At 39.4% G+C, this 12,579-nt stretch overlaps 1 protein-coding gene across 6 annotated transcripts in view; it reads left to right on the forward strand.

The window, feature by feature from the left end:
• Positions 1–12,579, forward strand: part of Scaf8 (SR-related CTD associated factor 8) — a 142,845-nt gene that overhangs the window by 71,126 nt on the left and 59,140 nt on the right. For 5 of the 6 annotated variants that reach the window (XM_059272799.1, XM_059272801.1, XM_059272802.1 and 2 more), the window contains 5 exons: positions 138–271; positions 1,902–2,046; positions 3,495–3,563; positions 6,317–6,532; positions 7,208–9,317. In XM_059272799.1, the coding sequence (XP_059128782.1) occupies positions 138–271; positions 1,902–2,046; positions 3,495–3,563; positions 6,317–6,532; positions 7,208–8,661 (2,018 nt within the window). In that variant the 3' untranslated portion in view covers positions 8,662–9,317. Of the gene's footprint in view, positions 1–137; positions 272–1,901; positions 2,047–3,494; positions 3,564–6,316; positions 6,533–7,207; positions 9,318–12,579 lie in introns of those variants that run through there. The other variant, XM_059272800.1, reaches the window with a different exon arrangement.

Below are 12,579 nucleotides of genomic sequence, written 5' to 3' on the forward strand. Positions count from 1 at the left end.
GTTGTCATTTTTATCTCGTGTGTTGTTTTTAGATTTGCGAAGATAGATCTGGCAAGGGTTAGATGTTAATGTAAATGAAAAAAAACAAACCTGAAAAGCTGCATTTAAAGGAAATGAATTTCAAATATTTTGTTTAGAATGGGAAACTGTGAAAACCTCAGAACCCGTTAAAGAGACGGTCCAGACTACACAGAGTCCAACTCCAGTTGAAAAGGAGACAGTGGTCACAACACAGGCAGAGGTTTTCCCTCCGCCTGTGGCCATGCTGCAGGTTAGTACTAGCTGGCGGCTTTGCCACCATCCATCTTCCAGAGCTGATTTGTTGATGTGTGACAGCTGGAGTCTGTTGTCCCAATTAGGACAGAGAACTGCTTGTCTTTCGGTGTTAAAAACGTTCTTCATATGCAATGCACCACTGTACTAACCACTTGAGGACTAGGAGCTATAACACCTTCAGATTGGTGGTAGTTTCTTTAGACTTACGCTTTCTGTGTAAGCAAATTTGTATCAGTAACATTATTTGATAAATTCATTAGATTATTTCACCGAATTTAGTGAAACATTTTGAAAAACCATTTTTGTTGGAAACGATATTATTCATACTTAAATGTTTGTGCATTAAATGTGTACTGAGTGCCAGTGCTGAGTCGTGCACTGTCGTAGGAGCTCTGGGGCTCGGGGTCCACCCATGGTACACCTGGGTTTTCATTGTCATTCGGGGGACAGACGGAGAGGGTGAGCTAGGTCCTGGGAGTAGGAAGAGTAGAATGCGGTGTAGAACGCGGTGGTCAAGAGTGTCTGCACTGCTGCCTGCAGTCTCAAGACAGTGCGAGGGTGCTGCTTGAACAGCTGGATGGTGAAGAAATGATCCACGCCAGCATCTGAGCAAGAACATTACAAGCAGAAGAGATCCACACTGAAGGTCAGATGCCAGGAGCGTGCTTGGTGTGCTCCAGGACTAGCAAGTGGCTAGAGTCATGCCTGTAAGCTCAGCTCTCAAAGGAATTCATCTTCATTGTGCATTAAAGGAACCACTGGAGGAGGAGGATCAGAGGAATGACTTGTAAAACATTGCACTGGATATGGTTTATAGTGAATAGGCTACACTGAACATTTATAAAAGAAGAGATGGAGTGAAAATCACTGTAGCAATGTACATGAGAGGTGTGTGTGGCACGGAGAAGAGTGTAACAGAAGTAAAGAGGAGTGTCAGACAGTAGAGGACTTGGAAGGTACAACTAGTGGGGTTGGAGTTGAAAAAAGGAGAAAGATACTAGGTCCAAGGAATTAGAAATAGGGGAGCTACAATTTTCTGAGAATAGAGAGTAACTCGAGGAGCAGTCTCTTGGGAATAGCCATTGGGAGTTCATTTTCTATACATGTGACCTTTACAGAACAGTACTCTTTAGGCAATTAAGTTGAGATGCTAAACAGACTTGGTAACATTTGAGGTTCAGGAAAGAGAGAAAGCCATGCTAGAGAGAAGTTTGGGGCTTTTTGTGGCTATGATGAATAAAAGATACTTGTGTTAAGATTGGATAACAGAGTTTAGGGAATTTGATGCTCTTTGAAAGCTTCTGTTGCGTGCTTTGTAGAGGCAGCCTGGTGGTCGAGCAGGCGCTAATGAGTCTGAAGCCTGAGCCTTGGTGCTTAGCTGAGTTTTCATTAATTCATTTAAATGTAAGAGAGACCTTACACTCTCCAGGTAAATTTCCTATTGACTCATACTGTCTGCTTTAACCCTAAGAAGATTGACTCAAAAAGTATAGAAAAAGAGAAACTTAAATGTAATGACATTTATTACTTTGCTTTTAAAAAAATGTAGTTTGCCTTTATGCCAAAATGTAGTAATCACTTCAGGTGGATAAATTGGCTAACAGACATTTTTCTACCCATAAAAGATTCCAGTAGCTCCAGCGGTTCCTGCAGTTAGTCTAGTTCCACCAGCGTTTCCTGTGTCGATGCCGGTCCCACCTCCTGGATTCAGCCCAATCCCTCCTCCTCCTTTTCTACGAGCAAGTTTTAACCCTTCACAGCCACCTCCTGGTAAGGAATTTATATCTTATTGTTTGAACTCTGTTTAGAATATCGTTGATGTTCTTTTCGGGGTCCCAGTGCCATAGAGCGGTGGTTCTCAGTCTTGAACACACAACAGAACTAGCTTTGTGGGTCTATTCTCCAGACTTGGATCCATTGGGTCACATCTTTCAGCTGCTTTTATTTTTACTCACTATTTTCTAATTTAATTTAACAGTAACTCTACCTTTAAAAACTGCAAAGAAGCAGATTTATAATTTGGTCATGTGGTCTGTAGGATCATAAAAATGTCATTATAGTTTAAGATTTTTATTCAAGAATTTAAAACATATCATCTAAAGTTAACAAAATATTTCAACCTAGTGGTAAAGAGCATAATGTGTCAAAGAAATAAAATAGGTGACAGATGTATAGCTTAATTTAAATGTTGTGACCAGTAGCTTGAGGTAGGTTTAGCACTTTTCCTATGGTCAGCATTCCAACATAAACCAGTTGATTCTGTCGCTAATGACACCGATCTGCAGTGCAGAGCATTTCACCAGACTTGAATGAGTGAGTAAATAAATAGAACCTTATGATCAGGATAACTGCTTTATCTGGCTTATAGGAATCAAGTAAAGTGTATATAGAAGTCATTTTCAGTGGAGAATATTGCACAGATCCATCAGCATGATAATGGAGGCCATTTTAAGGCTGTGAAATTTGCTGTTATAGTGGAGCACTGAGGTCCCCATGTAGCAGGCTTTCTTTTGTGCCAGCAACCAGCTTCCAAATAAAGCCACAGGCACTTATTATTAGTTACGACTACTTGGCCTTATCTTATGCTTGTCCCACTAGTTCCTTTAACTTAACCTGTTTCTCTTCATCTACATTTTACCCCAGGGCTTTTTACCTTTCTTTCATTCTGTATGTTTTACTTTCCTGCTGCTTCTGTGTGTGGCTGACGGGTAGCTGCCTGGCTGGCTGTCCCTGAGCATCTCTCTCTCTCTTTGTCCCTAGCTTTCTTTTCCTTGGAGCCTAGATTTTTCTTCCTACTTATTCTCCCTCCTCGCCAGGCCACCTATTTCTCTACTGCCTAGCTATTGGCCATTCAGCTTTTTATTAGACCAATCAGGTGCCTTAGGCAAAGCAACACATCTTTACATTGTTAAACCATAAACAAATGCAGCAGAAACAAATATAACACACCTTTACATAGTTGAAGTAATATTCTGCCACAGAAACAAATTAATACAACTTTACATAGTTAAGTAATGTTCCACAACATTCCCATTTCTCAGTAGGTTGAAGCAGAATGACTTAGCCCACAGGTTCCACACCAGCTGGGTAGCAGAGTGAGGATCCCATGGTAAAACATTAAGAAAATGTGGAAGTTCATTTATAAATCTTGAACCCTTTGATTTAAACAAGTCATTTTCTTTGTGCTGTTTTATTTTGGTCTTTTTTCTCCCATGTAGGTTTTATGCCACCTCCGGTTCCCCCACCTGTTGTACCTCCCCCTGCAATTCCTCCAGTAGTACCAACATGTGAGTTACTGATTTACAAAGTCTGTTTTATCCTAGGGAGTCTTAGTGTGTTTGTGCTCATTCCTGTGAAATATTAATTAGTTTTCCAACAAATGCATGCTAGAGAATTTTGAAAATGAACAGTATCTTAGAAGTTCTTACTCATGTTTGCTCGGTTGTCCCAAAATGTCTTCCTGATCTATGCCCTTCGTCCAGATTCACATCCTCCCATCATGGCAGTTGTGTTCTGTTGTGTTGGTTGTAAGTGTCTCGTCTAGAGCCATCCTGTCCTGCCCGGGTCTCCCTTCTGTTTCCTAGCTCTTCCTGACTACCACGCTGTTCCTCTCTAGATAAAAGGTTCCTGTAAGGTGGAAATTAGCACCAAAGATTTGCTTAGATTGTGGATCACCTTTTTTCTCATAAGAATACAAGCAAAGTGTCTTAGACTTGTATTATATCATCCTAGTGTCTTTCTGTTCATTTTGAACAAAACAAACAGTCCTTTTTATAGAAGTTTGAGAATTATGGCAAAGTCAAGCAGAAAGTACAGAAGTGACTTGTGTCCCCATCCCTGCTCGTGCCCAACTTGTCTTATCATCTCTCCGAATGAGACGTAGTTAGGGTGAATGAATTTATATTTTCATTATTATTCAAATGCATAATTATATTAGGGTTTGTTTACACTTTATATTTTCTTACATACTTAACAATGTTAAAATTGGTGAGGGTATTTGGGTATTGGAACTCGGCTGTTGAAAATGTCTACCTGTTCAGTTTTAATGATGCTTTTAATTTGGTGATTTTTATTGGTTAAATCTGTCATTAATTGAAAGTTAGTTGTCTTTCTAAATAGTAATTTCTTTGTTAGGATTTTTTTTAATACAAAGAAAACTTTTAGCAGCTGCTGGTCATTAGTTCCCTTGAGGTGTAGTGTACAGGAGAGTCAGGGTGGGTGTCAGATCTCCCCCTCGCTGCCAGCAGGCACAGTGAGGAGTGGGTGACTGGGGGCAGGAAGGTTTCTGTGACTCCTCTCCTTTGACACCCCCCTGCCCTTCATTTCTTCAGTTTTTAATCGGTGTTTTCATGGATTAGGAGATTCTTTCCCATCAGTTGTTGTCTCTGTTCTTTTGATAGTCAAATGGTGTATTTGACTTGGTGTATGTTGCTTCTCTGTGTCTTGGAGTTAGCTACCTTAGCTTCTGAGAGAGTCTCACGATTTCCGGCCTGATTGTCCCCAGCTCATACGGTATCTTCCACTGTAGTCTGAACCAAACACTTCTCCTAGTGCAGGATGACATTTAGAGACCACAATCTAGTAAGATTATGTTTGCTCGGAGGATTTTGTTGAGTGGAAACATTTTCAGTGGACAAAACTAGGAAATAGAGAAATTATAAATGTGCACTATAAAACAGCGTCAAGGAGAAGTGTACATACAGCACATTTTACTTCGCTGTGTTTTTGTACTTCGGTTATCATACTGAAATGATAATATGAATACTTACCTCCTCCCTTGCAGTGTAAACCTGCAGATTTATAGATGCTGGAAATAGTGAAAGATTTCCTAAAGAAACTAGATTCTCTGCTCCTCTCTTTGCCTTCAGAGTGCACATGTACTTAACTAAAGCCATACTAATCTAAGGGATTACAAAAATAAACATTTATAGACATTTAATTATCTTTTAATTTTCTATTTCCTTTTTCCTGTTACTAAACACAAGGCTTCTTTAGAAATATACAGTAATTTTGAGCAATCTTGCTTTAAAAATTAGATTCCAAAAGTCCTTTCATGAGAGTACATATAATAGAGATGTTTGTTAATTTCTTAAAATCTAAATCCATTTCTCTTACATTTTAAAATGTTTTCCTCTCATTATTTAGTTAGCTTTCAAATCTTTCTGAAAATTACAGTGTTCAGAAGTTATTTTTTAATTCACCACTCAAAGAGGCTTGTGCTATAGTCTATCTTTCAATAACTATAGTTTCCAAACCTGGGATCGATTACTAGTGCATGCAGTTCTGCTCTTCTTCCTGTCTCACTTAATTCCCATAATTCCTGTTCATGATCATAGGTAGTTTTGTCCCAGTGTTACATCTCTATAGTATACTGACAGTTTGTTCAAGCAATTCTTGAGGTGAATATGGGGAGAGGGAGCACTTTCGCTTAACATGTCCAAGTATGACTCAACAGTTTTCCATATGACATACCCTGAACTGGAACTTCTAAGACTGTTATATTGTGCTTCTGCCTTTTATATGTAAGTGGCACACACATGTGAAGCGTTGTTACCAACTGTTTTGGTTCAGCATGTTTACAGCATTACATTTTCAGTTCACCTTTCCTAACCTTGTTTGATGAAGGTACTGAATATAAAGGGATCCCCCCACACACACACACACATTGTCATTTGAAGATTGGCCAGACTTTCATTGTGATATTTACTTGTCTGTTCCTGCTGATCATTTCTGTGTATTTAGTATTCACTTAGCTGACATTCTTAGAAAATTAGTTTTTTTGTGTTACTAGAATCGCCAGTGACTGACTATTCCTGTACCAGACCCTTTGGTTAAAATATTTCTTAAAATGATTTCCTCTATTCTAAAAGAATGAAGCATTGTAAATAGAATTGAGCCTCTTCATTATGACTAGTCATTTTGAGCATTGATTAATATAACATGCTTAGTAATACTGAGATGCCACTAAGTAAATCACTCAAGCTGCCAGAAAACTTAGCTCACAAATTGTCTGAAATCAATTTTTGTCCTGTTTAAACAGCTTTAGTGCAACCACCATTGTCCATGACCCCAGAAACTGTGAAAGATGTTGGATTTGGTAGCCTTGTTTTACCAGGTGGTTCTGTTGCCAGCAGTCTCGCTCCTTCAACTCTATCAGCTGGAAATGTTTTTAATCCTCCCAATAAAGCAGAGCCTGAAGAAAAAGTACCTCACCTTACAGAACACCAGATTCCTTCTGGTGAAAACACCAGACCAGGTAAAAACAAAACCAGTGACTAAAAAACCCTAGACATAAAATCCATCTTGTACTAAATTGTAAAGTGGTACTGCAGTTTTTTCACACGTGTTCTCTCTGTGCTCTGCAGTGTCCCTTAAGAAGACGTGACATTACTCAAGGGTTGGAGACATAGCTCAGTGCTAGGCGCTTGCCTTACTTTAATGCCCTGTGTTGTTAAGACAGTTACAAAAGATAGTCTATTCAGAATAATACTGGTTTTTAGACCTTTTCATTAAGACCTAGCACTCCCCCTTTGATGATGATGATGCTCTTGGGCATTGTGGTCAGAAGACGAGGGTCAGCAACTCTTGGGTGAATACCAGATACTGTACCAGATTGTTATCTAGCTAAAAATGGTGTTTGAAAGCATTAAATAATTTTCAATGGTCCCATTGTTTGGTATCTTAATCACATGCAAACACACTTGACATTTTTGTTTGAAAAAATTTGTGCAGAGTATTTTATTTAAACATGTGAATTTTACTCTGTGTACTATTCGTAATCTTAGGTCTGATGTTCATGCTGTCTCTGGTAAAGTATGATTCTTTGAGGGGAGCTAGCTCAAGTTCATTAGTGGAAATTATAGCATTAATAATTTATTTTCTTTTTAGAACAATGACTTACTTTAGATGATTTCTTCTCTTTCTGTTGTAGTGATTCCAAATGATATTCCAAGTAGTGCTGCGATGTTAGCACAGCCACCTGGCCCCGCAAACACCTCTGGGATCCTGTGTGTGCAGAGACCAAATGTGTCAAGTAATTCTGAAATTCTGGGGGTTCGGCCAGCTAATGTTTCCAGTAATGCTGCGATTATTGGAGCCCAGCCACCAAATATTCTAAATAACTCTGGAATTTTGGGCATACAGCCACCAAATGTGTCGAGTGGCTCTGGACTTCTTGGGGTACTGCCTCCAAACTTGCCTAACAACTCTGGACTTGTAGGACTACAGCCACCAAATGTTTCAAATCCTGCTGGACTTTTGGGAACACAGCCACCAATTGGACCTCAAAACTTACCTCCCTTAACTATCCCAGCTCAAAGGATGCCTGCATTGCCAATGTTAGACATCCGTCCAGGACTGATACCACAGGCTCCTGGACCAAGATTTCCTTTACTACAGCCTGGAATCCCCCCCCAGAGGGGGATCCCTCCCCCGTCGGTACTTGATGCAGCTCTTCACCCGCCACCCCGTGGACCTTTTCCTCCTGGAGATCTTTTTAGTCAGCCAGAAAGACCTTTTCTGGCTCCTGGAAGACCAAGTATAGACAATGTTCCCAACCCAGATAAACGAATACCACTTGGGAATGACAGTATTCAGCAGGAAGGGGATAGAGATTACCGGTTTCCTCCTGTAGAAACAAGAGAGGGCATTAATAGACCTCCTCCGGTGGATGTTAGGGATGTGGTTGGGCGACCTATAGATCCCCGAGAAGGCCCTGGAAGGCCTCCATTAGATGGTAGGGATCATTTTGGAAGACCTCCTGTGGACATGAGAGAGAATCTTGTGAGGCCAGGTCTAGATCATCTTGGTCGAAGAGACCACTTTGGCTTTCCCCCAGAGAAGCCTTGGGGGCATAGAGATTTTGATGAGCGAGAGCATCGAGTTCTGCCTGTCTTTGGTGGTCCAAAAGGCTTACATGAAGAAAGAGGTAGATTTCGGGCTGGAAGTTACCGATTTGATCCTAGAAGTGGTCCTTGGAACAGAGGATTTGCACAAGAAGTTCACAGAGATTTTGATGACCGCAGAAGACCCTGGGAGAGGCAAAGGGATAGGGATGACAGAGATTTTGATTTCTGCAGAGAAATTAATGGAAATCGTCTTGGACGAGATAGAATTCAAAACACTTGGGTCCCCCCTCCTCATGCTCGGGTGTTTGATTATTTCGAAGGGGCCACTTCTCAACGAAAAGGTGATAATGTGCCTCAAGTTAACGGTGAAAATACAGAGAGGCATGCTCAGCCACCGCCTTTACCAGTACAGAAGGACCCTGAACTCTATGACAAACTGGCGTCTTCAGGTGACATAGACAAGGAGGAGAGCGGCACAGTTGCTGATGTAGAAAGTGAAGCAGTGGTGGTAGAGAGCACAGAGACTGAGGGGACATAACCATCGCTCAGTAGGTAAAAGAAACCTTTTGTACAGTTGTCATCTCTGTAAGAGGGTAATGGCTGACTGCACCAGAGTTGTTCACGTTTATCTGCCAGAACTAAGTTAATCTGATGTTCATGTTCACCTTTCTCTTAAAATTATTGTACAACTGACTTGTAGAGACATTGTTCTTAATATGAACATGGTAGGTAAACATTTTTTTATTTTTCTGATAAAGTATAAATGTTGCCCCCAGATTCTTTTAACGTCAAGGAGATGCTAACAGCTTGTCGGAGACTTCCTATGGAAGAGAGGGTTTTAGACACTGTCGTTGGGTTGGCTATGGTAATGACATAATTGCAGAACAGCAGGGTGTGGCACATCTTCTTCCTATCTCTAGGCTGCTGCAGGATTTTAAGGTAACAAAGCTGTGACATTTTATGCAAGGACTGGCTCTAGATTCTTGAGGAGCATAATACAGAGATTTTAAAAAGTGATTTTGTGAAAATCTCCACTATGGTCTCTGTTCCTCCAAAGTAAGTGTGTGTGATTTGTTCCTCATACTGCAGTGAGTAAAAAAGAAAAGAAAAAGCAAACAACGTAAACATTAAAATACGTTTCAATGTTGGGTGAATTTTGTTTTTAGATGCCAATAAAACTTACTTGTTTGATAACAGTGTTCTAGGAATTGTATTTTTTTAACCTACAAATTCTTAAAACTGAATTGTTAGTAGCATGCACTTAGCTGTGGAAGTTCCCCATTACACTTTAACAACAATGAAGAGTTATGTGGTGGTAAAAACCTGTATGCTTTTATATAAAAACCATGCAGTCTGATTAATATGTACGCAGTACCCATGTATATTTATTGTATAAGCCATGTAGTTTTTCTTTCTCTGTATGTCTGTCTCTATGCTTATACAGAGAAAAGGTAGAATGTTTTTTAAAAGTTTAATAGCGTACTCTTTAAAACTTGATAGAAAATTGGAAACATTGGATAAATTAACATTGCTCGTGGTTATAGCTTCCAATCTTGGTAAATATGAAGAAATTAGAAAGAAGTATATTGGCCAAGAGGCAGTTCTGCAGTACTTTGTTTAATACAGCTGAACATAAAGCCAGATGCAGCATGTAGTCAGATTGCACTTAAGTTCTTCCAAGTTTTCACGCTCTATTTGCTGTTCTGTGTAGATAATACTGTCATTAAGAAGTGCAGTTCACGTGCCCACCATGAGTTTCTTGATTGCATAAAATGTATACTGGTGTTGATGGACTTAAGAGATTTTGATACACGAGGAATAAAGTGTCCATCATGTGTTTTGTAGGCTCTGGGTAACATTGTTTAGACAAGACTCTAAGGTAAACTGAAGAGAAGAAATTGAGGTTGGCTTCTTGTTTGCTTTTGCCCTTCAGTTTCATTGATTTGCTGTTTTCTTTTGAGTTTTCTACATATAGTATATACATGTAAAAAAAAAAAAGCCATCGATATTTTTTAGTTTCCAGTGGAAAGCTTTCATATGATCCTGAGCAGTCATTTCCAGCAGTTCATCATTTGATCTATCTACCATTTCTAAGTCATGACAGCACAGCAGCCATGTCAAATAAGATTTGTTTGTGTACACTTGTGGTGGTGATCTAGAGAGCTATAACTTCTGTGGCCAAAGTTAGTCCTTTTCTCACATGGTGTAAATACAGATAATAGGACATAATATATTTCATAATTTGGGGAAAGTAGGTAAGCGTAGGAGTGTTTGAATGTTTAGTTACAAAGTAACCCAGTCGATAGTCTGATTTTATTTCAGGTCTTTCCCTTAGGACAGAGTCAAAGTTGCAAATTTAGGGCAAAGTAAACATTCAGGAAAGACTGACTTTGACCTTAGGAAATGATAGTGAGTACAGTTTCTCAAAACAACTTTAGTTCCAATTACTCTGATCAAAATTAATGGGCGTTTGTTCAAGTTAAGTAGCAATATAAATAAGACTTGTTTGTTAGTGATTTTTCTAAAAACAGTTCTAAGCCTTTGCTCTTCTTGTGGGTGCTTGAGGTGGGTTGCACTTGCACTGGTTTGGAGGTTCTAGAAAGTGCAAGTTAACCAACCTCCTCAGCTGTCATCACTGTGTCATCTTGAGCATGGGGACTCTTTTGTATAATTTAAAAGAAATGACTTCGTTCCTCCCGTGCCCTTCTCTAGTTATATAATGTTAAGGAAAGAAATACCTAGCCTTGTTGACTGAACTAGAATTTCCTTCACCAGCATTTAAACACTCCAGAGAAAAGTTAATTGTTTTATCTCATAGGTTTGGCTTAGGACCTGCCCTATTTTGTATCCCGTTGATCACAGCTCTGTCACTAGAATGCTGCCAACTGGAATATGTGAGCAGTGGCCCAGCCCCTTCATACAGTGCTTGGTGGGTTTGCGGGCAGTACTGTACGAGACACTCAGTCACATAGTGTGCATTTGTTTGTTGCTGGGGTGGACCCCTGGCCAGTTGCATGCTGGGTGCTCTCCCACTGAGATACACTCCACAGCCCCGCATAGTTTTACTGTGATGCCACACTCTTCTTTGTAGTTTAGCAGACTGAATGAATTATTTTTTTAATCTGTAAACATTTCATTGAGCTTGAGCTCTGTTCTTAGCATTAGTGTGTGTATAGTGCAGTTGATAACTTCTGCAGTACATAGAAACATGTGACAAAGCCATCTGCATGTGCAGCATTCGGGGTCGGATAATCATTGTAGGTCACTCTAGGTAAGGAAAGAATCGGAAGTTAATGGGAAGGTCCAAATGGTATGAATGCCATTTTAGCTCAAGGTAATTCCATGTAACTTCATTCTTATCCTGGGAGTTGGGCTGTTTTATTCAGTTTTCCATTCCCGCTTTTGTGAAAGATTACACTTTATGAAGCGACTGGACACCTAGGAGTGCTGAGGACCAGGAGCAATGCTATTTTTAAAGTTATTTTTTAAAACATAGTGAATTTCATTGGATAAAATGCCATTAATTGCAAGCAACACTACTCAGAAACAGGCTGTTTCCAGTAAGACATACCAGTGACTATAAAATAATTCCTAACTCAGAGATATTGCGAGTTAAAAGGGTCAGAATCAAAGAAAAAGGACTTACTAAGTAGACAGTAGACAGTTTAGTGAACATGCGTGAATATTACTGCTAGTGAGTGAATCTGGATACATTTCCTGCCCATTTAATACAGATCCACTGAGTAAGTGATTCCAAGAATATTATATTTTCCTCACTGTGTATTCAAATGGGCATGACCTTTGAGCCAAGGGCATTGTATATTCAATTAAAATATTTTTGCTATACCTTATGTGCCTTTATATTATTTACTAGGTGCTGTGTTAGTAAAATATTTCAGTACCTTTTACATTTTTCCCCTTTACAAACAAGTATTTTACTTACGTACTGCAGAAGATGAGAACAAATATCTGTAATTCATTTTTAAGGCAGGCAGATAAAACACTAAGTTATTTAATCACAGATGCTATAGGGTAGCATAGAATTATGTTTTTCCTAAGTGTTCTTGCTGTGGTTTTTATATAAAATATAGCCTCTATAAGACCATGTGAGCTGTGGGCACTAAAAATTTAATGTTCACGTCTAAAGAAAAAAAGATCAAATTTGGCGAAGGCAAACATTAAAATTAATAATGGCATACTTTAATGTAGGTACACACAGAAAGTGATTTGTAGTGTGCTGCTCCCTGTGGTTCCCCGCTTTCTAGGAAGTGTTACAGGCACCTGGAGCCCTGAAAATTGTAAGAACTGTGCGAGTAGTCACTACAGACTGAAGTCTTCTGAGAGGTTTTATGACACACTCATAGACGTGTGTGTAAACTATGTAGACATACCTTCTTTAGTGTATGTGTTTTCTGCTGAATCCCACCTATGTACTTCCATTTCAGATACACATTGA

This window comes from Peromyscus eremicus, chromosome 8b (assembly GCF_949786415.1).
Source record: "Peromyscus eremicus chromosome 8b, PerEre_H2_v1, whole genome shotgun sequence".
Lineage (NCBI taxonomy): Eukaryota > Metazoa > Chordata > Mammalia > Rodentia > Cricetidae > Peromyscus > Peromyscus eremicus.